Below are 24,141 nucleotides of genomic sequence, written 5' to 3'. Positions count from 1 at the left end.
GACATAGCGGGACAGAAAATGGTACCGACACCAGGATTACACCCAGACACATCATAAAAACACGTACAAGCAAGTGTGGTATATTTTAGCCGACATATGTTTCTGCATGAGGCCCAAGGACATCTGAGCCGACAGTGTGAGGGGGACCAGGGTTATTTGCGTTGAGCAAATGTGCTTGGTTTCAGTAATGTAAGGATGACAAGATGAATGGGTTGACAGGTGTTTTGGACCACAAAAACAACCAAATTGAGGGACTTGTAGGGGCAGACAGCCAACCCATGCACGGGGTCTCAGAGCGTAGTTACTATTCAAAGCGATGAGATCATGAGTCTCGCCAGGTATGAGAAAGGCGTTGCCTGGCAGACGGGGGTCTTCTGAACATCGTGTCTGTGGGGCGTGAGAGAACATCTTCTGACATCGGCTGAATAAAATCTTTATCCAACCAGCCGTGTGTCCCCGAAGCATTTCCTTCTTTAAAGCCAGCATTTTTCACCAAGTGTTTTGAGAAGACCATCGAAGCCACGAAGACAATTCACCACACAAGGAACAAGGCAGAATGTGATAAACGTTTGTATTTTTTCACTTTTGTAACTGCTGTTAAAATTATAATAAAGGGCTGTAGTTTCAATATTGTGTCTATTTTAATGTTTGTTTTTTACGTTTTGTCAGCAGATGGTCCTTAAACGCATGGTCTGAGGATGTTCTATTTTTTTGCACAAATTTAGATACAAAATGAATCACAGTACATGCATACGCACATTTCCCGCCAAAATTCGTGCGTACGCACGTTAGTTAATATTGGCGAATGAAACTGTGACAGCGAAAAAAAAAATTCATTATATTTGCGTGCTTTCTATCAAACTAAACATTACGGGTATCTTAGTGCCTCCCCCCACACACACACGCACACACACGCACTTTCCCTGGTTCATGTTTCTGTATGTTTTGTCTTGAATGAGGGTCTTTAAAAAAATTCTGACATCCACTCCAATTCAGAAGGTAGCAGTACAGCACTAAAAGTTGTTTGCCAACAAAGAAGAAGACGACGAAGAAGAAGACGACAACGAAGAAGAAGAGGAAGAAGATAATCATAATAAAAATAAAGAGTCGTCGACCCACATGTTTGGAGACGGCCATTCAATGTAAAACTGCGTGACTGGAAAGTATCGGATGCGTAGATTCTGTTCAGAATGGCCTACCAGACTTTTCAACAGGAGTATTTACAGATTCCGCTTGTGACGAGGGCATATACTACAGCATGTGTCCTTACAACTGCAGCAGTGGTAAGATGAATACTCGTGACTGTTGGCTTGTCAGAGGTTACAGAGGAAACCTTACATTCACTTCGCTTTATTCGCACTTCATTCCTATAACAGTTGTTATTATTATTATTATTATATTACTATTATCTATAGTATCACTTCTGCTTTATCATTCACATATTGTAAGCTAACGCGTGTATAAGAAACGCCACCCACTCTTTGAAGAGCAAAACCTATGCACCATTAAATGCAAAATATGGATACGAATTTAATTACACATCATTTTTCATCGCCACAAATAATTTCTGTTTGCCTTCTTGCCTTACTGAGCAATAATATGTAAACGTTCACACACGGAGCAAAAATGACAATTCTTTTGTGATGTATAATAATAATAATAATAATCAGAATAATATTACGAGTAATACTTCGTACCGAGTACTATTGTTATTTTGGCTACGAGTGAAGCCAAACATTTATTTATTTACTTACTGAGTGACTGACTGATTGACTTACTAACTAACGTATTTATTTATTTATTTATTTATTGGTAGTGATTATTTTACAGCAACCGGCAACTCTCCTGCTAACGCAAAGCGATTTTACCGTGATTACAGTCGTCACGAATAGGTTATTTTAGTGTGACGTGTTAGCCTGGCAAGCCAGACCAATGCTACAGCGACGCGGGGCAAACCTGAGTAAATAGACAGTTCGAATAGACCAATCAGCGAAGAGCGGTCTTCTATGGAGGATATGCACGTGACGTCACAGACCGGCCGACGGTTTGTTTGGGTGGAAAAAATCGGCGGACGCTAATAGGGCCAAGGCTGGTACTGGAGCATTTTTCAGCATTTTATCGGTTGCAGATCGTGGCAGAGTTGTTACGGTGCAACTTAAACCATGGTGAAGAGTTGTTGTGTCATAGGATGTGCCTAGTGCTTTCAAAAAGGCGATACCAAGAAGCTGTATCGGTTCCCTGCGGACCAGCCCAGAAAGGATAGCTGGGTGGCGGCGCTTCGTAGGGCGGAACATGGCCGCAACAGCTCCAAGCTTTGAAAGTCAATTATCCATTCTTACATCTGCTCAGATCACTTTGTGTGAAGTACGTAATTTTGTTTTATTGACGTCAACATTCATCTGTGAGGTATACTGGATGTTGTGCAATATGGTACACATCCACCATCAGAGGAAGCTGGCATGAGTGCCTCCCTCTCATAACATTTGAAATGTACTCTTTATTTATTTTAATTTGTGTGATGTTAGTTTTTTACCCTGTGGGCCAAGAGCCTGTAATAAAGTTTATTATTATTGCTCGGATATACCCTTTTTCTTGCTGCTACTCAGCCATGACCTAAGGAATGCATAATTACACAGCATCATTACAGTATGTTTGTCCAATTGGTAGTTTCTAATAATTAGGTTGTTCACATATCTACAATTATAATAGATTATTCTTATATTATGTACTGCCATGGCTGGCATCTTCTCCGTTTTGCTCCACTGCCTGTGACTCGACCGAATGGACATAACCAGCAGTCACGTAGCAATATTGTTGCAAACTTGTAGGCTCTGAGGTCTTCCTTGGTATATGGACTTGGACAATCTATCAAATAGTTGTAAATGTCTGGATATGTGAGTGCGAGTGCGAATGGTTGTTCGTCTGCTGACAACCAGTTCAGGGTGTCTCCCGCCTACTGCCCGATGACGGCTGGGATAGGCTCCAGCACGCCCGCGACCCCCGTGGGGACTAAGCGGTTCAGAAAATGGATGGATGGATGTCTGGATATGTTACTGGCGGAAAAGTCGCCTTATCAGAGGACCAAACACTTGCTGTCCCAGCGCCTACTACGCTTGAGCTGGTGGTGTTCTTACTTGGTTTCCACAGCGGATCAACACGAATGTTTTTTTTTTTTCAATGTATCTCTTGCGGCTTTCTTGGTCCAACTGGATGAAATAATCACGACACCCACCCAGGCCGCCATCCTCTGAAGTCTAGTGGCAGCGGACGAGGCTTCTTGCCACCCCATCAATAATGGCTGCCCCAATCTGTGATGTCAGTGCATATCCTCCATTGAAATACAGTAATCGTTTAACGCGGCTTCAGTACGTTGGGGATTCCCCCCCCCCCCAAAAAAAAATTACTAATGCAAAATAAACCTTATAAATTGAGGAATCATGTCACAAAAGTTGCCCACACGCCACCAGAAGGCAAGGAATGTCCACACAATTGCAGTACGTACACTTGTACCTTTTTATTAAAAAAAAATTGTTATAATCATTGAGTTCTAAAACCATATTTACAGTATTGTAACTTGTTATAAAAAGGTTATAACAATAAGAGTTCTAAAAACATATTTACAGTATGTACACTTGTATCTTGTTCTAAAAATGTTATAATAAAGTAGTTCTAACATATTTACAGTCTATACTTTAGCTACATCTACACACACACACGTGCGCGCGCGTGCACACACGTATCATATTTATATTTAGATTATTTATACATTATTTTGTCATTTATACTATGTATTAATATAGTATTTACATGTTTGAAACTATTATTTAATGTTCTAATGATAACATATGCACTTATATAGTTTAATATACACTTTTTGATACACAAAAAATGTATGTATGTTAAAAATGAGAGGGTGACACTACTTCGCAGATTTTCACATATCGCGGGTGGCCTTGGAATCAATTATCCGCAATAAATGAGGGATTACTGTAAATACTTCCACTGCCATCGGCTGCTGGGGTTTTAATGACTCCTTGTGTTTGTAGTTATTCAAAACTGAGTTTAATGCTGAGTAACAAACTACCATCTCTCTGTATTTTGTGATGTTGCACACAAAGGATACGGCACGCCAAGTAAACAAATTTGGTTTGTCAGTTTAAATGTTTGTGCCAAGCCGCGGACTGCCAGGCTTGTGACGTGTAGGCTGTGTGTTAATGACTGAGTGTTTCTAGTTATTCAAAACTGAGTTTCATGTTGAGTAACAAACTACTATCTTTCTTGCGCACGTATTTTGTGATGTTGCACACAAAGGATACGTCACACCCAGTAAACACATTTGATTTGTCAGTTCAAATGTTTGTGCCAAGCTGCGGACTGCCAGGCTTGTGACATGTCGGCTGCCGTGTTGCATTTCAACTGGATTCCAGATTTACTGGGTCCCAATTCCAGCTGTTGCCGTTAGGGAAAAGTCAGTCCAGTCATGCAGATTCATGACAAGTTCGATCGGTGACTGATTATCATTGGCCGATATTTATGAAAATGGTAATGATCAGTATATTTCATCGAAACCCTTCATAGTCGATCATTACACCCAACTGTGTGCTTTTAACAGATTTCAATTATGCATAAAGTTGACTCCTTAATTAACTTTGAGCCAAAGTGTACATAAAAATTTCACTAACAATACCCAATACACTACGGTTATATACAATGTGAATATTTTATACACAGATTTGAGTTATGGTTTGTTGGGGGAAAAAAACTAATATAAATATTAACATGCAAAATCCTTTTCTTTAACCTTTTATATCCATTTTGATGTACACTTGGAGTCTCCAGGATTGAATTTTTTTTTTTTAATCTAATCACTTCAAGTGCTTCAAAGATACTTTTGCAATCTGTTTGGGGGATATTATTTAATCTGTTCAATTTTATCCATTCCCTATTATCGTATTATCCGGACAATAAGTCGCAGTTTTTTAGTGTGGCAGGTGGTGCGATTTATATACTCAGGAGCGACTTATATGTGAAATTATTTACTAATTACTTGATCATTAACACATTACTTACTTACATGTACCGTATTTCCCGGACCAAAAGGCGCACCGGATTATAAGGCGCACCTTCAATGAACGTCCCATTTTAAAACTTTGTCCATATATAAGGCGCACCGGCTGACAAGGGGGATAAAATAGAAGCTATACTGCAACAAATTGCGGTTGACTAGGGTTGCGATATTCATCCACTAGCCAATAACCAATGAGCCCTCTGTAAACAATCATGTTTCTCTAACTATCCTATAAAATGATCAGAACTGACTAAAATTTGATCTAATACCTTGGTACTGCTTACCTATGTTTCCCTTCCATATCGATCCGTAGATTTACTCAAAACATTAACAGAGCAGCTGATTTTGACATGAAATAACCTTGGTAGCAGCTATCACGATAGCATTAGCCACCCGCAAACTCCCATGAGCCTCAGCAAAGTGTAAACAATCGCGTTTCTCAAACGAGGGCTTAAAAAATGATCGGAACTGATTAAAGTTTGATCTAACACCTTGGTACTGCTTACCTATGTTTCCCTTCCATATCGATTCGTAAGTTTACTCGAAACATTAACAGAGCAGCCTATTTTGACATGAAATAGCATTGTGCGTATAGCAGCTATCACTATAGCATTAGCCACCCGCAAACTCATATGAGCCTCAGCTCGCAGACTCCCATTTTAAATGGACGATATTGTAGAAATCTTAGTGCGAAAAGACAAGGCAGTTTCTACATTTGACAACGCAACGGTGTGTTGTTTATTCTTTTTCTCTTTCCATGTTCCTCAGTAACGTGGTGCTTCAAAACTCCCATCAACTCTTTTTCCATCTCTCTTAAAGGGACCGCAGCAATAACATAAAGGTTGTACATTAGCACAATGGAACAAACCCACCGGAAGTAAGCAGGGGCATGTAAAGAGTTCTTATCATTTTTAATATTCATATCGTATTAATTCTCACCCAGAACAATAATGCCATTCCCCAAATGCAAACATGTATCATATTGCTTGTTTCCCTACTGCAATTTCCCGATACACTCGTATGCATGGTTCAGAATTTTGCCCCCCCCTTTCCAGGACTTTCTAAATAACGTGCTTTCAGGGTTAACGCGATTGCCAAAATCCGCACACCAAAGTCCGCGTAAAATCAAGGTTTACCTGTATTTATGTACCCATCCTTGACTGTTGAAGCCGTGTGGGATTCAGTATCAAGTTCATTGATGTCATGTTTGTTTTTTCTTTCTTGCAGCAACTAGAGATCATCACACCTTTTCAACTATACTTCAATCCAGATTTGATCCTAAGGAATTACCAAGTGAGTAAGCAAACTAGAGTGTCATAATCACCATTAATCTTGGTTTAATTTCAGGAAACATAAAATGTGAAACTAGCCTCAAATGTTAGTTACTGTCCTTCTGCAGCTATTGAAAGGTCAGTGTTGTCACAATACCAAAATCTTTGCTTACTTCGATACAATAACTGCATACCTCATTACCGGTACTGAGACAATACCATGGCAAAGACCTAAAACATCGGTAAAAATCAATGAAGTAGTTGCTGACAGCTAAGCAACTTAAAATGTATTTTATTTGCATTAAAAAAATACAATATATATGGTCATTTGAATCTTTCACAACATAGAAAATAAATTGTTAATATTTTTAAAAGGTCTAAAACAATTTATCGTGAAATATTTCAAACATTTTACACATCACTGATCATTTTGTCTATGTACATTACTGTATAAAAGTATAATTACTTCAGCATTTGGGCAGTATAAACTCTCATTGAATATTTAACATCTGACATCCCAACCATTTATTGTAAGATAAGTGACCATGCAGATTGGTGTAATGGTAATGGTGTGATAGTAATGAAGTAAAATAGCAATGTGATTTCACACATAATTTTTCTTGTATGTCAGCTTTTATTTCTTGTCAGACAACCCTCATTATTTAGATATTTGTAGTTGTACTAAGTTCATTTTGTTTCCTTTGTCAATCACTTTTTGGTTCTTTTATCACAAACAATGTATTAATGCAACCTAAAATACCTTGTTTGTGATAAAAGAACCAAAAAGTGAGTGTTAGATATTTGTAGTTTTTAGCGTTTAATGCACTGATGGAGGATTTTCCTGTTTGAGTTTGAAATGTCTTTGAATTTGAATTACGGCTGCTCAATTAATCACATTTTAATCATGATTACGATTTTGGCTCCAGACGATCTCAAAACTCATATAATCGAGCACAAATGATTATTTGGTGTTTCCATTCTGAGACGTGCATGCGCAACTCAACCGTTCCGCCCCCGCGTGTGTGGCGAGTAGAGATCCAGGCCATATTTAACAGACAGTGTTGTGCCTGAACGCGTTCATTCAACAAAAGTTCATATTTTGTATGAATGTAAACTGAACTTTGTGCATTTTTGCTCCGTTTTTGTGAATGCATGGATTTTGGGGCCATAAATGGTTTTAAACGGCAGTTCACAGGATCCCAGGTTTTTTTCTTCTTGGACTTTAAAACAAAACCCCGCTCATCACACTAAACAAAACTTAAATAGGCAGGGAGGAAAGGATTTGGGTACCCCGGGCACAAGCAGTCACATGGCGATGAAAATTATATCGAGCGATGAGCAGCTCCTGCTTGCCGTTTCTTGTCAAACAACAACAATAAGGCATCATCCTGTGAGAGCATTAAGAAATTTGGCATTGAGCCACTAATTACTCTTAATCAGATTATTTTTGTTGTTTTAGTAATTTATTTGGGCTTTGCACCTTTACCGTTGCACTTTCATGCCCTAAATTCCAAACGTGTTCTGGTTATTTGGGCTAACAAGAAATAATACATTCATTAAAAATGAAAAGTTAGTTAAAGCAAATATCATGTTACTTTAAATGTTTTGCACTTCATTTGTACATCCTTTAATTCCTACCTCAGTCTGGCGCCTACAGCAGACTGTGCTTGAACATTCTGAACCACAGTTATGTTTTTGTTTCAGTTCATTAGAGAAAACACAATCCAAGCATCTTTCTCTTATATCTCTTGTAAGATTGTTCTGTGATAGCAGTTTCTGTTGCCAAGAGGTAGCCATTAAAGCCATTCACTGCCTCACGGAATGCCTCCAGTGATGCTTGTGAAGGTCTCACCGAATCTTGGATCAACAGCGTCATGTCGTCCAATAGTGAAATACGTTTTTAATCCAGTTCAGCAACAAGTAAATTCATGGATAGAGCATCCGGGGAGACTACTGAAGAGACATTAGCTTCGGAGCTACTCGCAGCCATTTTAGCTGGTTTGCTAGCATTCAAAGCCGTACTTGCCTTCATGTCCGGACAAGTCGATGTAGCGCTTACTTTGGGCTTGGAACCCTTAGAAGTAGGGTGAGAAGCTTGATCAACCGGGAGAGAACTCGGAAATGAACAGCTGCTAGTCCATGTTAAGAGGAACCAGATGACTGGCTCGGGCATCTGACTGTCTTCTGGCTGGCTTGGGAACTTCTTAGGATCCAGAAGAAGAGGTGGCTGGGGAGAGGTCCGGCAGCACCGAACACGGTCGGCAGCAGGCAGGCAGTGAGCTACTTCACTGTGTGACCGGCTGGGCGACGCGGCTGGGAGGTCCTCCTGGCTGCTTCACCAGCAGTGCCTGGCTAACGTGGTTGGTTGACGGCGAGTTCTGAGCTGTTGGGCTGTGATACAGAGCCCCATGTTTGGTTGGAAAGAATCTGAAATTGTTCTGCTAATCTTGTCCTTTTAGATGTCGGAAGCCAATTCTGCCCCTTCAGGGCATAGGGCAGGGGTAGGCAATTCCGGTCCTCGAAGGCAACATGTCCTGCATGTTTTCTATGTTACCCTGTTGCAACACACCTGATTCATATGGTCAGATAATTAGCAAGGTCTGTAGAAGCTGGATGACAATCCTGATCATTTGAATCAGGTGTGTTGCAGCAGGGAGACCTATAAAATGATGATGATTGGTGGGACTGAGCATGCGTGAGGACGCGGGCGCACCTGGCTGCCGCTTCTCGCTGCTCCGACTTCGACTCCGACTGATTTCTACCTCGATATAAAACTGGATTACCCGCCGAAATACCAAGGATACATTTAAAAAAAAAAACTTGCCGTGATCTGTAACTGCTGTGTGCTGGCTGGACTTGTTGGTGCCGTGAGGCTTGGCGTGGGAGCCATCGACGCGACCTGGACAGGGTGGGCTCCTTGGCGGGCCTGCATCGTCGGGCGGCGCTGCCGCGGCTTCCTACCCCCAAAGTTTTTCCCTGGCGTGCCGCCGTCGAGGACGACGCCGTTGCTCGTGCGTCTCACCATCTGGCTTTCGGGTGCGGCTAACGCCTCCACTCATCTCCAGGATCCACCACTTCTCCACGTCCGTCATGGTACTCCACTACACGCTCGCCGAGTACCATGACTCACACAGACCCATATAACGATAAAATAGATTTCAAATAACTATCACATTAAAACGATATTATCAAACTATCTGTGTCACTCCAAATCATTAAATCCATCGATCAAATTCCTCGTCCTTTGGACCCTGACGTCAGCCACGTCGTTATTCCACAGATCTAGTATATAACTATTGTAGTGTTAACAAAGTACAAGCAAAGACGTGGGTTTGGTAAACGGCTCTTTATTTAACAAAACAAGAGTTCAACGAGGCAACAACTACTGAACTGTAACGATAAAAACATAAACAAGTTGCTACACAAAATAAAATTTATCAAATAACTATAACATAAATAGTTCACCGCCACACAACCCCAAGCACCGGCGTGGACTTCCAGGCGTGCGGCGGCGTGGACTTCCATCCCCGAAGGTGGCATTTCCAGCCACGGAGGTGGAAGAGAGCTCCATAGAATAGGACCGGGCGTGCGTAAAAGCCATGTCAGAGCCCCATCCACCGTCTCCGGACAGCCACCCGGCCGGCGCCGGCCCCCGACTTCCATCCACGGAGGTGAAAGAGAGTTCCGTAGAGTAGGACCAGGCGTGCTTAAAAGCCATGTCCGAACCCCATCCACCGTCCCCGGACAGCCACCCAGCCAAGCCCCGGCCCCCGACTTCTATCCACGGAGGTGAAAGAGAGCTCTGTCGAGTAGGGTGTGCGTAAAAGCCATAATAGTTTTTCAAACCTTCTGTGTCACTCCAAATCGTTAAATCCTTAAAAGTCTTCGTCCTCCGTGTCCCTTACAAACAAAGCCGCTAATGATGCCGGTAGTACGGGATTCTTTGTCCTTTATGTAAACAACCGCCGCGCTGCTGATGTCTCTTGAAATTCAAGTTACAGCAATCCCTTGCTACATCGTGGTTTGTTTATAGCGGTTTCTCTTTTTTTCTTTTTTTCTTTTTTTTTTTTTTGTGGGAATTTTGAAAATTTGTGAAAAAATTCACATAAGTGGCTCCTCAGTATAAGTCATCCCCCCACCCAAACCGCGACTTATAGTGCGAAAATTACGGTGTGTATATATCAAATAACAATAATATAAACAACAATTTTGTCGAACCGTCCGTGTCACTCCAAATCATTAAATCCATCGGAATCTTCGTCTTGTGTCACTCAAAAAAAAAAAAAAAACAACACACAGCTGTTGACTCGGAACGACGTCAGACTAGATACATCAAATAAATGTAATATAAACATTTTTCTCGAACCATCCGTGTCACTCCAAATCATTGAATCCATTGGAATCAAAGTCGGCTTTATTGTCAATTACTTCACATGCCAAGACACACAGAGATAGAAATTGCGTTACCCACTATCCCACAGTGACAAGACATATAACAAAACATCCAAAAAAACAACACAAAAAGTAGAAACAAGAAGGCACAAACAATAAATAATCAAGAGTGACAAATAAATATAAATAAATAAACAAATAATAGGAGCAAAAATCGTCTCGTCACTTAAAAAAAACAAAAAACAGCTGTTGACACCGGAACTACGTGCGCCGCTGACGTCAGACTAGATGTATCAAACAAATGTAATTTAAACAACAATTTTAACGAACCATCCGTGTCACCCCAAACCAATAAATCCATCGGAATATTCATCCTCTGTGTCAGTAAAATATAACAGTTGTTGACTGCGGACCTGCGTGTGCCGCTGACGTCAGCCTCGTTGTCAGTTGCGGCTCCAATTATTCCACAGATCTACGTTTATAACTTCACTGCTCAAAAAAATTAAAGGAAAACTTTGAAAACACATCAGATTTCAATGGTGAAAAAAAAGTTGGATATTTATATTGATATGGACAGTTTAATGTCTCAGGAACAAAAGGATGCCACATCTTTTGATGGAAATAAAGGTTTCAGCCTACAGAGGGCTCAGTATATAGACACCCCAAAAATCTAAGTGAAAAATTGATGTGGCAGGCTCGTCTATTTTGCCTAAATTCAATTTCTGCAATTCAAAACTTTTCAATATCGTGTGTAGCCCCTACATGCTTGTATGCATGCTTGACAACGTCGCGGCATGCTCCTAATGAGACGACGGATGGTGTCTTGTGGGATGTCATCCCAGATCTGTCTAAGGGCATCAGTGAGCTCCTGCAAAGTCTAACGAGCAACCTGGCGGCGTCTGATGGACCGAAACATTATGTCCCAAAGGTGTTCTATTAGGTTTGGATCAGGTGATTGTGAGGGCCATTAAATTGTGTCAATTCCTTCGTCCTCCAGATACTGTCTGCATACTCTTGCCACATGAGGCCGGGAATGTCGTGGATCAGGAGGAACCCATGACCTACTACACCCGCGTAGGGTCTGACCTTGGGTGCAAGGATTTCATCCCGATACCTAATGGCAGTCAGACTGCCGTTCTCTAGCCTGTAGAGGTCTGTTCGTCCCTCCATGGAAATGCCTCCCCAGACCATCACTGACCCACCACCGAACCGGTCATGCTGAATGATGTTGCAGGCAGCATAGCGCTCTCCTTGGCTTCTCCAGACCCTTTCACATCTATCACAGGTGCTCAGGGTAAACCTGCTCTCATCTGTGAAAAGCACAGGGCACCAGTGGCGGACTTGCCAATTCTGGTGTTCTATGGCAAATGCCGATCGAGCTCCACGGTGCTGAGTAGTGAGCATAGGGCACACTACAGGGCGTCGTGCCCTGAAGCCACCCTCGTGAAGTCTGTTTCTGACTGTTTGGGCAAAAACTTTCACACCAGTAGCCTGCTGAAGGTCATTCTGTAGAGCTCGGCAGTGCTCAACCTGTTCCTCCTTGCACAAAGCAGCGGATATCGGTCCTGCTGATGGGATGAGGACCGTCTACGGCTCTGTGCAGCTCTCATAGAGTAACTGCCTGTCTCCTGGAATCTCCTCCATGCTCTGGAGATTGTATTGGGAGACACATCAAATCTTCTTGCAACAGCACGCATGGATGTGTCATCCTGGAGGAGTTGGACAATCTGCGCAACGTCAGGAGGGTTAAGAAATCGCCTCATGCTTCCAGTCGTGATAATGACTCTTGCTAAAGCCAACACTTGTGGAAAAACAGTCTAAAAAGATCAAGAGGGAGGAGCTTGAAATGGCCTCCACCTGCAAAACCAGTCCTGTTTTGGGGACCATCTCGTTGTTGCCCCTCTAGTGTACCTGTTGTTAATTCCATCAACACCAATGCAGCCGAAAGTGATTAACAACCCCCTCTGCCACGTGCCTGACCAAAACCTTATCAGAAAGGTGTAAATGAATTCATGCCTTACCCTGATAAAAAACTGTTCCTTTAATTTTTTTTGAGCAGTGTATATTGTAGCGTTACCAAAGTACCAGGCAAGACGTGGGTTTGGTAACCGGCTCTTTATTTCACAAAATAAGAGCTCAACATAAGAGCACCCTGGATTGCTCTATCAGTCTCCCCCCTTCTGCTGCCTTCACGGCCTCGCTAGACAATCGGAAACTACTGAAGTATAACAACATATACGTTGCTACTCTAAATAAATTATATGTCAAATAGTTAAAACATAAATAACAAGTTTATCAAACCATCTGTGTCACTCCAAATCATTAAATCTCCTGACTCCGGAAGTCAGTGAATGAAACTAATTGTCAGCGAGGCTCCAATTATTCAAGATTCAAAAATTTTATTGCCCATGTTTGAGCATGCCAAACTTTGATACAGCTCAGCCTCTGTTCAACATTTAGGTGACTGACAACACTCAAGACGTGCGAAAATTGACAAATATTCTCAAATATCCCCTGATCTTAAACTCTTAGGAGTTTCCACAGACCTAGTGCACCCTTATACGGTTTAAAGTGAAAATAACATAATAATAATAATAACTAGAATTGGCAATTTCTGGAGAAATTGCGTGTGAAGGCGAAGGCACTTCACACTATTGTGGGACTCGAAATGATGATTAAATGACATAAAAATGGTAAATTGATAATGCTGATTAAATAAAAATAAAAATGGTAATTTAATGATGATGATGAAAATAATTATTAAAATGTGTTAAAATTGAATGAATGAAAAATTAATGAATAAAAAAATTAGAGCCAACCGGGATTCGAACTCGCTCGCGGAAGTGGCTCATGGTCAGAGGACCATTGTATTCTTACTGAGCTAAACAGCGACTTAATGTTCCTGCGGTGGAATGATGCTATTAAACAAGAAATAAAAATGGTGAATTCCGTTAAAACGGTAAAATGATGTTTTTAACTTAAAATTAAATGAATAACTAAATGAATTAATGATGATGATGAAAATAATTATTAAAGTGATGTGTTAAAATTGAATGAATGAAAAAAAAATATTGGTCAAGCGGGATTTGAACTCGCACGGGAACAGTGCTCGTGCTCCAAATTCCAGTCTCTTCTTACTGAGCTAAACAGCGGCTTAGTGTTGCCGTGGTGGAATGATGATATTAAACAAGAAATAAAAATGGTAAATGCCGTTAAAACGGTAAAATGATGTTATAACTTAAAATTAAATGAATAACTAAATGAATGAATGGAAAATAAATAAATAAAAAAAATAAAAGTTAAATAAACGAGTTAAGGAAAGAAATCATGAAAAAAGTTGTCAGATGTCAAAATTTGAACTCACTCCTGAACGTCGCTCGTGTCTAATGCGCCATTAAGAATGAATGGGGGATTTTAAGGCACAAATTTGCTAATTATGCAAAAACGGTAAATGTTATGAACAAATGAAATACTAGCAGTCATGCCGTGAATTTTTGGAACGTGTGAAAGTTGGAATGGGGTGAATCGGTTAAAGCATGTGGGAGTAGTTAAGTGTCAAAAAAGTGGGAGGAATAAAGTAGGATAATAAGAAGAAGAAAAATAAAGTAGAATAACAATAGTGTGAAGGCGAAGGCCTTCACACTAATAATACATTTTATTTGTATGGCGCCTGTCACGGCACTCAAAGTCGCCGAACACACATAAAATCGACACAATTAAAAGAAAAGAAGTCTAAAAGCAAAGAGACCTCTTGAGCAGAGCAATAAACTTAGACAAATGCCTACCTAAACAGGTGGGTTTTGAGGTGAGATTTAAAAAGTTCAATAGAGTCAATGTTTCTGATGTCCGGGGGGAGGGAATTCCAGAGGCGAGGGGCAGAGCAACTGAAGGCTCTGGCCCCCATAGTTGACAGATGAAATGAGGGGACAGTGAGGGTGATACTGGAGGCAGACCTGAGAGACCGGGTAGGACTGTGTACATGAAGGAGGTCTGACAGGTATGGAGGAGCAAGGTTATGGATGGCCTTGAATGTGTGAAGGAGAATTTTATAATCAATGCGCTGTTTTATGGGGAGCCAGTGAAGTTGGTGTAGAACGGGAGTGATATGATGGTAGACAGTGGTTCCAGTGACAATGCGAGCAGTAGCATTCTGGACCAGTTGCAATTTATGGAGGAGTTTTTGAGGGAGACCAAAAAGGATGGAGTTGCAGTAATCTAAGCGAGAGGTGACAAGTGAGTGGACTAAGATAGCAGCGCTGGATGGGGTGAGTGATGAGCGGAGGCGTGAACATGTGAAGTGATCAACTATACGAGGAAGTAATGTGTTAATGATCAAGTATAAATCTGTGAATAATTTCACATGTAAGTCACTCCTGAGTATAAGTCGCCCCTCTCACCCAAACTATGAAAAAAACGCGACTTATAGTTTGAAAAATACAGTGGATATATATATATATATATATATATATATATATATATATATATATATATATATATATATATATATATATATATATATCAAACTATAAGTCGCGTTTTTTATAAATCTGTGAATAATTTCACATGTAAGTCACTCCTGAGTATAAGTCGCCCCTCTCACCCAAACTATGAAAAAAAACGCGACTTATAGTTTGAAAAATACAGTGGAGATATATATATATATATATATATATATATATATATATATATATATACACCGTATTTTCCGCATTATAGGGCGTACTTAAAAGCTTAAAATTTACTGAACAAAAACAGTGCACCTTATAATGCAGAGCTCCTTATATATGGATTAACTGATGAATTTGTCGATCCATACCGGTTGTATACAGCGCTCTTCCAAAATGTTCAAGTACGTTTCAGTATGATTAGCAAATTAAAAGGTCTCATCACTTTCAGCATTACGGCAACTGTGGTCAGGGGCGTCACCGAAGTAAGCTACTACTGGTCAATCGCATGACGTTTAAAAATAAATAAATGTTTAGGCTAGAATCCATCCCATCGCTTGATTGACATACAGGTAAGCATGTTGGGAGGCAATCACAGTGAACCGCACATGTGTAATAGACAGTGACCACACCCCCTCACTGCAGCATTTTGGCTGCGCAGACACAAACCTGCCACCAAAGCTAACAAGCTACTCAATGCATTCCGTATCAACGCACACACTCGCTTTTTCACTTAAACTAAAGTCAAGTCAAGTTTATTTGTATAGCCCTAAATCACAAGCAGTCTCAAAGGGCTTCACATAGACAATCGATTGACAATTATTCTCAAAGCATCCCCTGATCTTGGGCTCCCAAAAGGGCAAGGAAAAACTCAAAAACCCCTACCAGGGGAAAAATGAGAAACCTTGAGAAAGGACCACAGATAGAAGGATCCCCCTTTCAGGATCACCAGGCTGCAATGGATGCAAAGAGGGCCCATAAAATACATAATATGGAAATCAAAAAGTGGATGTCCAGGCCAAAGCGAAGAGCTGTCGGAGGTGCCTTCGATTGTCCTGGCAGTGTCCTCTAGGAGGGTAATCCGCTGCAGTTCCCTCATGCTGAAATTGGTCCACGAGAATCTAGATAGCCGTCGTCAGCTTGGGTGTCACCTAACCACCTCCCCAGCCGGGGAGGGGTGGGGGGAGTGGGGTCGGGGAGAGGGAGCAAAAACAAACTCCAGCCGAATCGGCTACTTCAGGTTAATTAAAGGCCATATCATAGAAATACGTCTTTAAACGTGTCTTAAATGTTTATACTGAGGTAGCAGTTCTAATATCCAAAAAAAATCTCAAATTTTTTGTTCGAATAACGAATTGTTCGAGAACTGTATTTATTATATATTGTTATATTATATTTACCAACTCTAAAGACTCTGAAGATTCTCACTTGAAAAAAATGTATGAAATGTTCACAATGTGTTGTGGGTGCTGCATAATCTTGTTTTTCTTCCTTTTTTTTATAGGTATGGCGACTAATAACAAACTTTCTTTTTTTTGGTCCAGTGGGCTTCAATTTTCTGTTCAATATGATATTTTTGTATCCTTCTCAATTTTCAGTCCAACTCCATTCAGATGCATAATATCCATTTTCTGAATCATCTTCGCTATTGTTGCAGGCATGATGGAGCCTATCACAGCAAGAGGCCTGAACTGGTCATGAGCCAATCACACATACTTAGGGTTGGGCATCAATTCGAAGTGAAACTGCAGGCAAAAAGATTAAGAAATAATAAGAATAAGAGTACGCTTAAGAAATAATAATAATAAGAGTAGGCTTATTTTTCGTTTTTCAATTTACAATTTCTAAATGAGAAACAGGAGATGGCTCGTTCCTTTTCAATGGAGACTGCAACACCGCCTCCTTGCAAACAGAGGAAGCGTAGCCTATTACACATAAATATCTGAGGTGTGTGTGTGTCTTGAAACGGCATGTTTGCGTCAAAAAGAAATGCACGTGACCGATTAACACACATTCCATACTGCACACCGAATTGAATATTTACAAATGATAAGTCACGATAAATCCACACACAACAATAAAATACACATGAAAGTCGGGTACTATATATTTGTGGATTTAAAAAACGTTGAAATCACAAATATGTGTGCATCTGAAAAACGTGTAATCACAGACTGGCGAAAAATGAGTAAAGAATAATATTTACGCTCGATGCGCAATACACACGTCTATTAACTAAGTAGGAAATTTGTGCAATCATCAAGCTCGTGGTCAATTGGCCTACTATGCGTGTTTTAGGAAACCAGAGTACCCAGAGGAAACCCAGGAAAGCACGGAGAAACTTAAAAAAACATGCAGGAATGTGGCCCCTGAGGACTGGAGTTTGACACCTGTGGTACACTGTTTAAAGCACAGAGGCCCAGATACAGCCCGCCACATCATTTTATGTGGCCCGCAAAGACAAATTGTGCATCACATTCGTGTCACTACTAGAATTGCAAATTGTCTTCACTTTTAATATCTTTTCTTTTTTTTAAATATTTGACCAGTTTTTACTCGTCTGATTTGAAAAGGAGATATTGATGAGTTTGTTTTATAGCTTTTACTGGATATAATATGAGATGCTCATACATTTATTTGGGTTGACTGTCATAATGGCTCTCCGAAAGTAGCTATGACTACAATGCGGCCCGTGGAAAAAAATGAGTTTGACACCCCTGGTTTAAATCACTGTGAAGTTGCAAGAACGAGTGAGAGGAAAACAAAGGTCGAGCACGTTGTAACGCATATTTAATCAATGACATGTACACTTAACAGTATATATTTGATAACTTATTGTTTGACATTTTAGGGGAAGTTGAGCTTCCCTTGCAGTCTTGGAGCGATCGCCTCTGTCTTCCACTAATATTGCTCACTTGAAAATTGGGTGGGTTCAAATAAGGAGGCGCAACACATCTAAAAGTAAAATAAAATCCCTGAAATAAAAGATGCAGGGCGGCTCTGTGGCGCACTGGTTAGCACGTCCGCCTCACATTCAGAGGTTGCGCTTCCTGTGTGGAGTTTGCATGTTCTCCCTGTGCCTGTGAGGGGGTTCTCCGAGTACTCCGGTTTCCTCCCACATCCCAAAAACATGCTTGATTGAGCTCTTCAAATTGTAGATTGGTAGTTGTTTACAAATGATAAGTCATGATAAATACACACACAACAATAAAATACACAAGAAAGTTGTGTACTATATATTTGTGGATTTGAAAAACGTGGAACTCACAAATATATGTGCCCTACGATTGGCTGGCAACCAGTTCAGGGTGTCCACTGCCTGCACGCCCGCGACATCTTTGGATGGATGGATGGATGGATGGATGGATGGATGGATGGATGGATGGATGGATGGATGGATGGATAAAAGATGAAATTCCAAACTTTTTTTCTGAAACCCAAATGTTTTCAACAAAAAAAAAACCCAGAAATTTACTTTACAGTTTACTGTAAGGGACTGTTTAATTTGTATTTGGTGCCAGACTTTAAATTTGAATGTAAACAAAAAAAAAATTCTATCACCAGCCAGTTCATTGGCAAGTAACACACAACAGAAGATTCAAATCCACTATCACATTTAGTGTTCTCTCTCTGTGCTGTTGTAAATAGTCTGCCAAATAACAGTTGCACACAAAAAGTGACAATATTCTCTGACAAGTGTCATGGCCAAAACGCTGATAACAGTCCAAAATATGTTAACTTGACACAAAACCAACACAAAATAATTGTTTTAGAAAAATACAATTAATGGAGGAAATGAGCCATCAACAACCTTACCATTTTTCTCTGCATTATCTGAGATTGTTAAGAAATGTCATCCACTTCCTTAACAATTTGTTTTTAGATACAGATACTGTCGTATGCTGGAGGAGGGTTCTTTCAGGGGGCGAACAGGTGACTTTGTTTTCATGTTCCTCTTTGGTGGATTTCTGATGACTGTATCCTTTTCATTGAAGTTTGGACAGCCAACCTCTTTCTTGATGTCAACTCCAGTTTATTTTACAAATGTAAACGTGCTTATTTTTATTTGTAGCTTTTATATCTTTATGTTAACTGTTCATGACTTTCAAAACATAATCACCAAGTAATACTGTATTTCTAAAATGAAGCTCTACCTCGGGTTGCTGTTCCAGCTCATCTCGCATTGAACCCTGCTGTTTATAGTCCGGTGTGGGTTATCTGTGGATTTTTCATGATTTTTATGATGAAAAAGGAATATATTCAGGTGCGTATTATATTCTGAAAATCACTGTACTTGAATACATTACATACAAGACAAGATATTTTATCTTCAAACTGATAAACTTTTGTTGTTTGCAAATAATCATTAACTTAGAATTTTATGCCTTTACAATGACTTAATGACAATGGTTTCATGTCATTGTATATAAACATAATGTGATTATGATCTCCCATACTAATATTAGGTATGAAATGGTTCAACGGTTTGGCACATGCTAATTGCAGTCTTCACACTAACCGTGGTTAAAAAAACAACATATTTTTCAGGTTCCTTAATATTATTTCAGATATTTGGAACTTTTGTGAGTTTGGTGTTCCTGGGCCAAGCTTTCACAATAATGTTGGTGTACATATGGAGTCGACGAAATCCAAATGTTCGAATGAATTTCTTTGGCCTTTTGAATTTCCAGGCACCCTTCCTGCCTTGGGTGCTGATGGGATTTTCACTTCTGCTGGGCAATTCCATCATTATAGATCTTTTAGGTACAATATTTATAACAGTCATCTGCAATACACTGTGTAGTGAATGATGTCTCTTAATAATTGTCTTTCAATGTCTTTTAACTTTCTCAGGTATCGCAGTTGGTCATGTATACTTCTTCTTGGAAGACGTCTTTCCTAACCAGCCTGGAGGTGGAAGATGGCTGAAGACTCCATCGATCATGTGAGCTGCTAAAACCTTTAAACCATTTAAGCACCAGAAATTGTTCTAGTTTTGTGGGCACTGACTGCTTTGCACATTGGCCTAATATCCAAACCAACAACACACAACCAAAGTTGAGTGACTTTTCTTCATTTAAGTTAGTCTTTTGGTGTTTACTGGCGGTCTGCAATTCACAACTCCGGCAACACGAAACAGGAGCATATAAGTAAATAGCTCTGATTGGCTATTGTCACAAATGAGACCACCTCCTTCTGCTTTTAGTATAATGGCGGTTTGCAGCCGTAGCCTTGCATTAAGCGCCATTTACTGTATGCTTATTGCAACCAGGCACATCCTTGATCGAGAAATATGCACACACCGATCACCGTAATCAACTGAAATTTATCAGTAATCATGATCAGGCCTAGTAGATTCAAGTCAATTTGACAGTGAAGTGGCAAAACAAAACTACAGAACACTCTCTGAAACACTTTCCACTTTTATGTGATTGATAACTTCCCATGGACTCATCACCTGTGGGAGGGGCCAAAGAGGGCCAAAGTGAGCTGGGCGGCGCCAAAGGCAGGGTCACCTAACAATGTCACCTCTCTGGCAGGAAAGGAGCCCAAGCTGGTGTGCGAGGCAGAAAAGTTCAGACTAAACATAGTCGGACTTGCCTCCACACACGGTTTGGCTTCTGGTACAAATCCTCTTGGGAGGGGCTAGACTGAGTTGCCGATGGTGAGAGGTGGCGAGCAGGTGTGGGCATACTCATTGCCACCCGGCCGGGCACTTGCAAATTGGGGTTCACCCCGGTGAACGAGAGGGAAGCCTCTCTCTGCCTTCGGTTGGGGTGATGGGTTCTGACTGTTGTTTTTGTCTTTGCACCAAACGGCAGCTCAGAGCACCCATCCTTTTTGGAGTCCTTGGAAGAAGTGCTGGAGAGCGCTCCCTCTGGGGACTCCATCGTTCTGTTGGGTGACTTCAATGCTCACGCAGGCAATGACGTGTGACCTGGAACGGCTCCTCGATCAGAACCCGAGCGGTATTCTGTTACTGGACTTCTGTCCTCGACATGGATTGTCCATAATGAACACTATGTTCAAACATAAGGGTGTCCATGCGTGCACTTGGCACCAGGACACCCTAGGCCGCAGTTCGATGATGGACTTTGTAGTCGTGTCATCGGATTTGCGGCCGCATGTTTTGGACACTCGGGTGAAGAGAGGGGCGGAGCTGTCAACTGATTACCACCTGGTGGTGGGTTGGCTCCGATGGTGAGGGAAGAGATGCCGGTCCGACCTGGCAGACCCAAAGGCTCTGTAAGGGTCGGCTGGGAACGTGTGGCAGAATCCCCTGTCAAAAAGAGTTTCAACTCCCACCTCCGGCAGAGCTTTTCCCACGTCCCGGGGAAGCCGGGGGACATCGAGTCTGAGTGGATCATGTTCCGTGCCGCCATTGTAGAGGCAGCCAACCGTAGCTGTAGCCGTAAGGTGGTCTGTGCCTGTCGTGGCGGCAACCCCCGAACCCGCTGGTGAACATCGGTGGTAAGGGATGCTGAAGGAGTCCTATCAGGCCGTTTTGGCCTCTGGGACTCCGAAGGCAGCTGATCGAAATGCGACTCTGACGGTTGCTGACGCAAAAACTCGGGTGTGGGAGTTTGGCGAGGCCATGGAGAATGACTTCCAGATGGCTTCAAGGAAATTCTGGTCCACCATCCGGCGTCTCAGAAGGGTGAAGTGGTGCACTGTTTACAGTGGAGACGGTGTACCGCTGACCTCGACTCGGGACGTCATGAGTTGATGGGGAGAACACTTCAAAGACCTCCTCAATTTCACCGACACGCCTTCCATTGCTGAAGCAATGCCTGGAGAATCTCTGGTGTCGAAGTCACCGAGGTATTTAAAAAGCTCCTCAGAGGCAAAGCCCAGGGGGTGGATGAGATCCGCCCGGAGTTCTGAAAGGCTCTGGATGTTGTGGGGTTGTCTTGGCTGACACACCTCTACAACATTGCGTGGACATCAGGGTCAGTGCCTCTGGATTGGCATACTGAGGTGATGGTCCCCGTTTTTAAGAAGAGGGACCGGAGGGTGTGTTCCAACTACAGAGGAATCACACTCCTCAGCCTCACTAGTAAGGTCTATTCAGGGGGGCTGGAGAGGAGGGTCCGTAGGGAGGTCAAATCTTGGATTCAGGAGGAGCAGTGTGGTTTTCATCCTGGCTGTGTAACAGTGGACGAGCTGTACACCCTGGGCAGGGTCCTTGGGGGTGCATGGGAGTTCGCTCAACCAGACCACTTGTTTTGTGAACCTGGAAAAGGCGTTCGACAGTGTCCCTCGGGGAGTTCTGTGGGGGGTGCTTCGGGAGTACAGGGTGACAAACCAACTGATCAGGGTGGTTTGGTCCCTGTACCATCGATGCCGGAGTTTTGTTCACATTTCCGGCCGTATGTCAGATTCGTTTCCAGTGAGGGTTGGAGTCCGCCAAGGCTGCCCTTTTTCACGGATTCTGTTCATAACTTTATCGGACAGAATTTCTAGGCACAGCCGAGGCGTTGAAGGTGTCCGGTTTGGTGACCTCAGTGTTGCATCTCTGCTTTTTGCAGACAATGTGGTGCTGTTGACTTCTTCAAGCCGTGATCTCCAGCTCTCACTGGAGCGGTTCGCAGCCGAGTGTGAAGCGGTCGGGCTGAAAGACAGTACTTCCAAATCTGAGACCATGGTCCTCAGTCGGAAAAGGGTGGAATGCCCTCTCCGGATCGGGGATGAGATCCTGCCCCAAGTGGAGGAGTTCAAGTATCTTGGAGTCTTGTCCACGAGCGAGGGCAAGATGGAGCATGAGATCGACAGGTGGATCGGTGCAGTGTCTGCTGTGACGCGGACTTTGTACTGGTCCATCGTGTTGAATTTACAGGTCGATCTACGCTCCTACCTTCACCTTTGGTCACAAGCTATGGGTCGTGACCGAAAGGGCATGATCCCAGATACAAGGGGATGAAATGAGTTTCCTCCGCAGGGTGTTTGGGCTGTCCCTTACAAATAGGGTGAGAAGCTCGGTCATCCGGGAGGGACTCTGCGTCAATCCGCTGCTCCTCCCCATTGAGAGGTGGCCCAGGCATCTCATCAGGATGCTTCCTGGACGCCTCCCCGGGGAGGTGTTCCGGGCATGTCCCACTGGCAGGAGACCCCGGGGACGACCCAGGACGCGCTGGAGAGACGATGTCTCTCGGCTGGCCTGGGAGCGCCTTGTGATCCCTGCGATGAGCTTGACAAAGTGGCTGGGGAAAGGGAAGTCTGGGCATCCTTCCTAAAACTGCTGCCACCGCGACCTGACCCCTGATCAGCGGCAGATGGATGTGATTAATAAAACAAACTTTGAGTCCTGAATAATGCTTTATATGTATATCTTTATCCCCTAATCTAACCCCACACTACTAGAAAGATGCTGTTTGACACACCTGACGATGATGCCAATTACAATCCATTGCCTGAGGAGCGCCCAGGAGGGTTTGCTTGGGGAGAGGGACCACCACATTTTGGAGGATAACAATAATTTGGTTTTGTCAAGTATCTTCCAAAAATGTTCCACCAGAGTGATGACGTTGGACTGATAAGATTGTTTTGATTCATGGGCGGATAATGCAATAACAACAAAAAGAGAGCAAAATCCAATGATTATTTTTGTTTAGTTTTTCATTGTGGATTTGAATTATCCTAATAATTTCCTATGCCAGTTTCTCTCCGGAGAGTCATGTTTTCTTTTTCTTCTCTGTTAGTAGTGGACAAATGGTTGCAATTATTTTTACAAAAAGGGTTAAGTCAAAAAGCGGAACTGTTTACTAAGTCTGTTCAACACGGTAAATTTCAAACTTAGGGTTGACTGACTTTATGATTTTATTATTTGGTTTACTTTTGCACAGTACTGTGCAATTTGTACAGTCTCTGTAATTGTTTTTTCTTTTAAATTAAATATTGTTGGTTGAACAATGCAAAATCTGGTCATTATAACATCATTTTCACTCTTCATCTGTCATACATTGAA

The 24,141-nt window shown here is 41.9% G+C and overlaps 1 protein-coding gene across 1 annotated transcript; it reads left to right on the top strand.

The window, feature by feature from the left end:
* Nucleotides 1-1,032: 1,032 nt before the first annotated feature.
* On the top strand, nt 1,033-24,093 carry derl2 (derlin 2). Its single transcript, XM_085927139.1, has 7 exons — nt 1,033-1,283; nt 6,296-6,361; nt 16,681-16,754; nt 19,060-19,153; nt 19,745-19,940; nt 20,031-20,121; nt 23,538-24,093. The coding sequence occupies exons 1-7, from the start codon at nt 1,191-1,193 to the stop codon at nt 23,644-23,646; spliced, it is 723 nt and encodes a 240-aa protein (XP_085783265.1). The 5' UTR covers nt 1,033-1,190; the 3' UTR covers nt 23,647-24,093.
* Nucleotides 24,094-24,141: the final 48 nt, after the last annotated feature.

This window comes from Syngnathus leptorhynchus, chromosome 12, assembly GCF_054491065.1.
Source record: "Syngnathus leptorhynchus isolate UIUO chromosome 12, UIUO_Slep, whole genome shotgun sequence".
Taxonomy (NCBI): Eukaryota; Metazoa; Chordata; class Actinopteri; order Syngnathiformes; family Syngnathidae; genus Syngnathus; species Syngnathus leptorhynchus.
The sequence above is the reverse complement of the archived record's forward strand: the minus strand, read 5'-3'. Positions and strand labels throughout refer to the sequence as shown.

Bases quoted from the DNA above. Each gene is read 5' to 3' on its own strand.
- derl2 (XM_085927139.1), top strand. From the start codon at position 1,191: ATGGCCTACCAGACTTTTCAACAGGAGTATTTACAGATTCCGCTTGTG. The intron at 16,755-19,059 runs GTATCCTTCTCA...ATTTGTTTTTAG, and splicing joins CTGTTCAATATGATATTTTT to ATACAGATACTGTCGTATGC. The intron at 20,122-23,537 runs GTGAGCTGCTAA...CCACACTACTAG, and splicing joins CTGAAGACTCCATCGATCAT to AAAGATGCTGTTTGACACAC.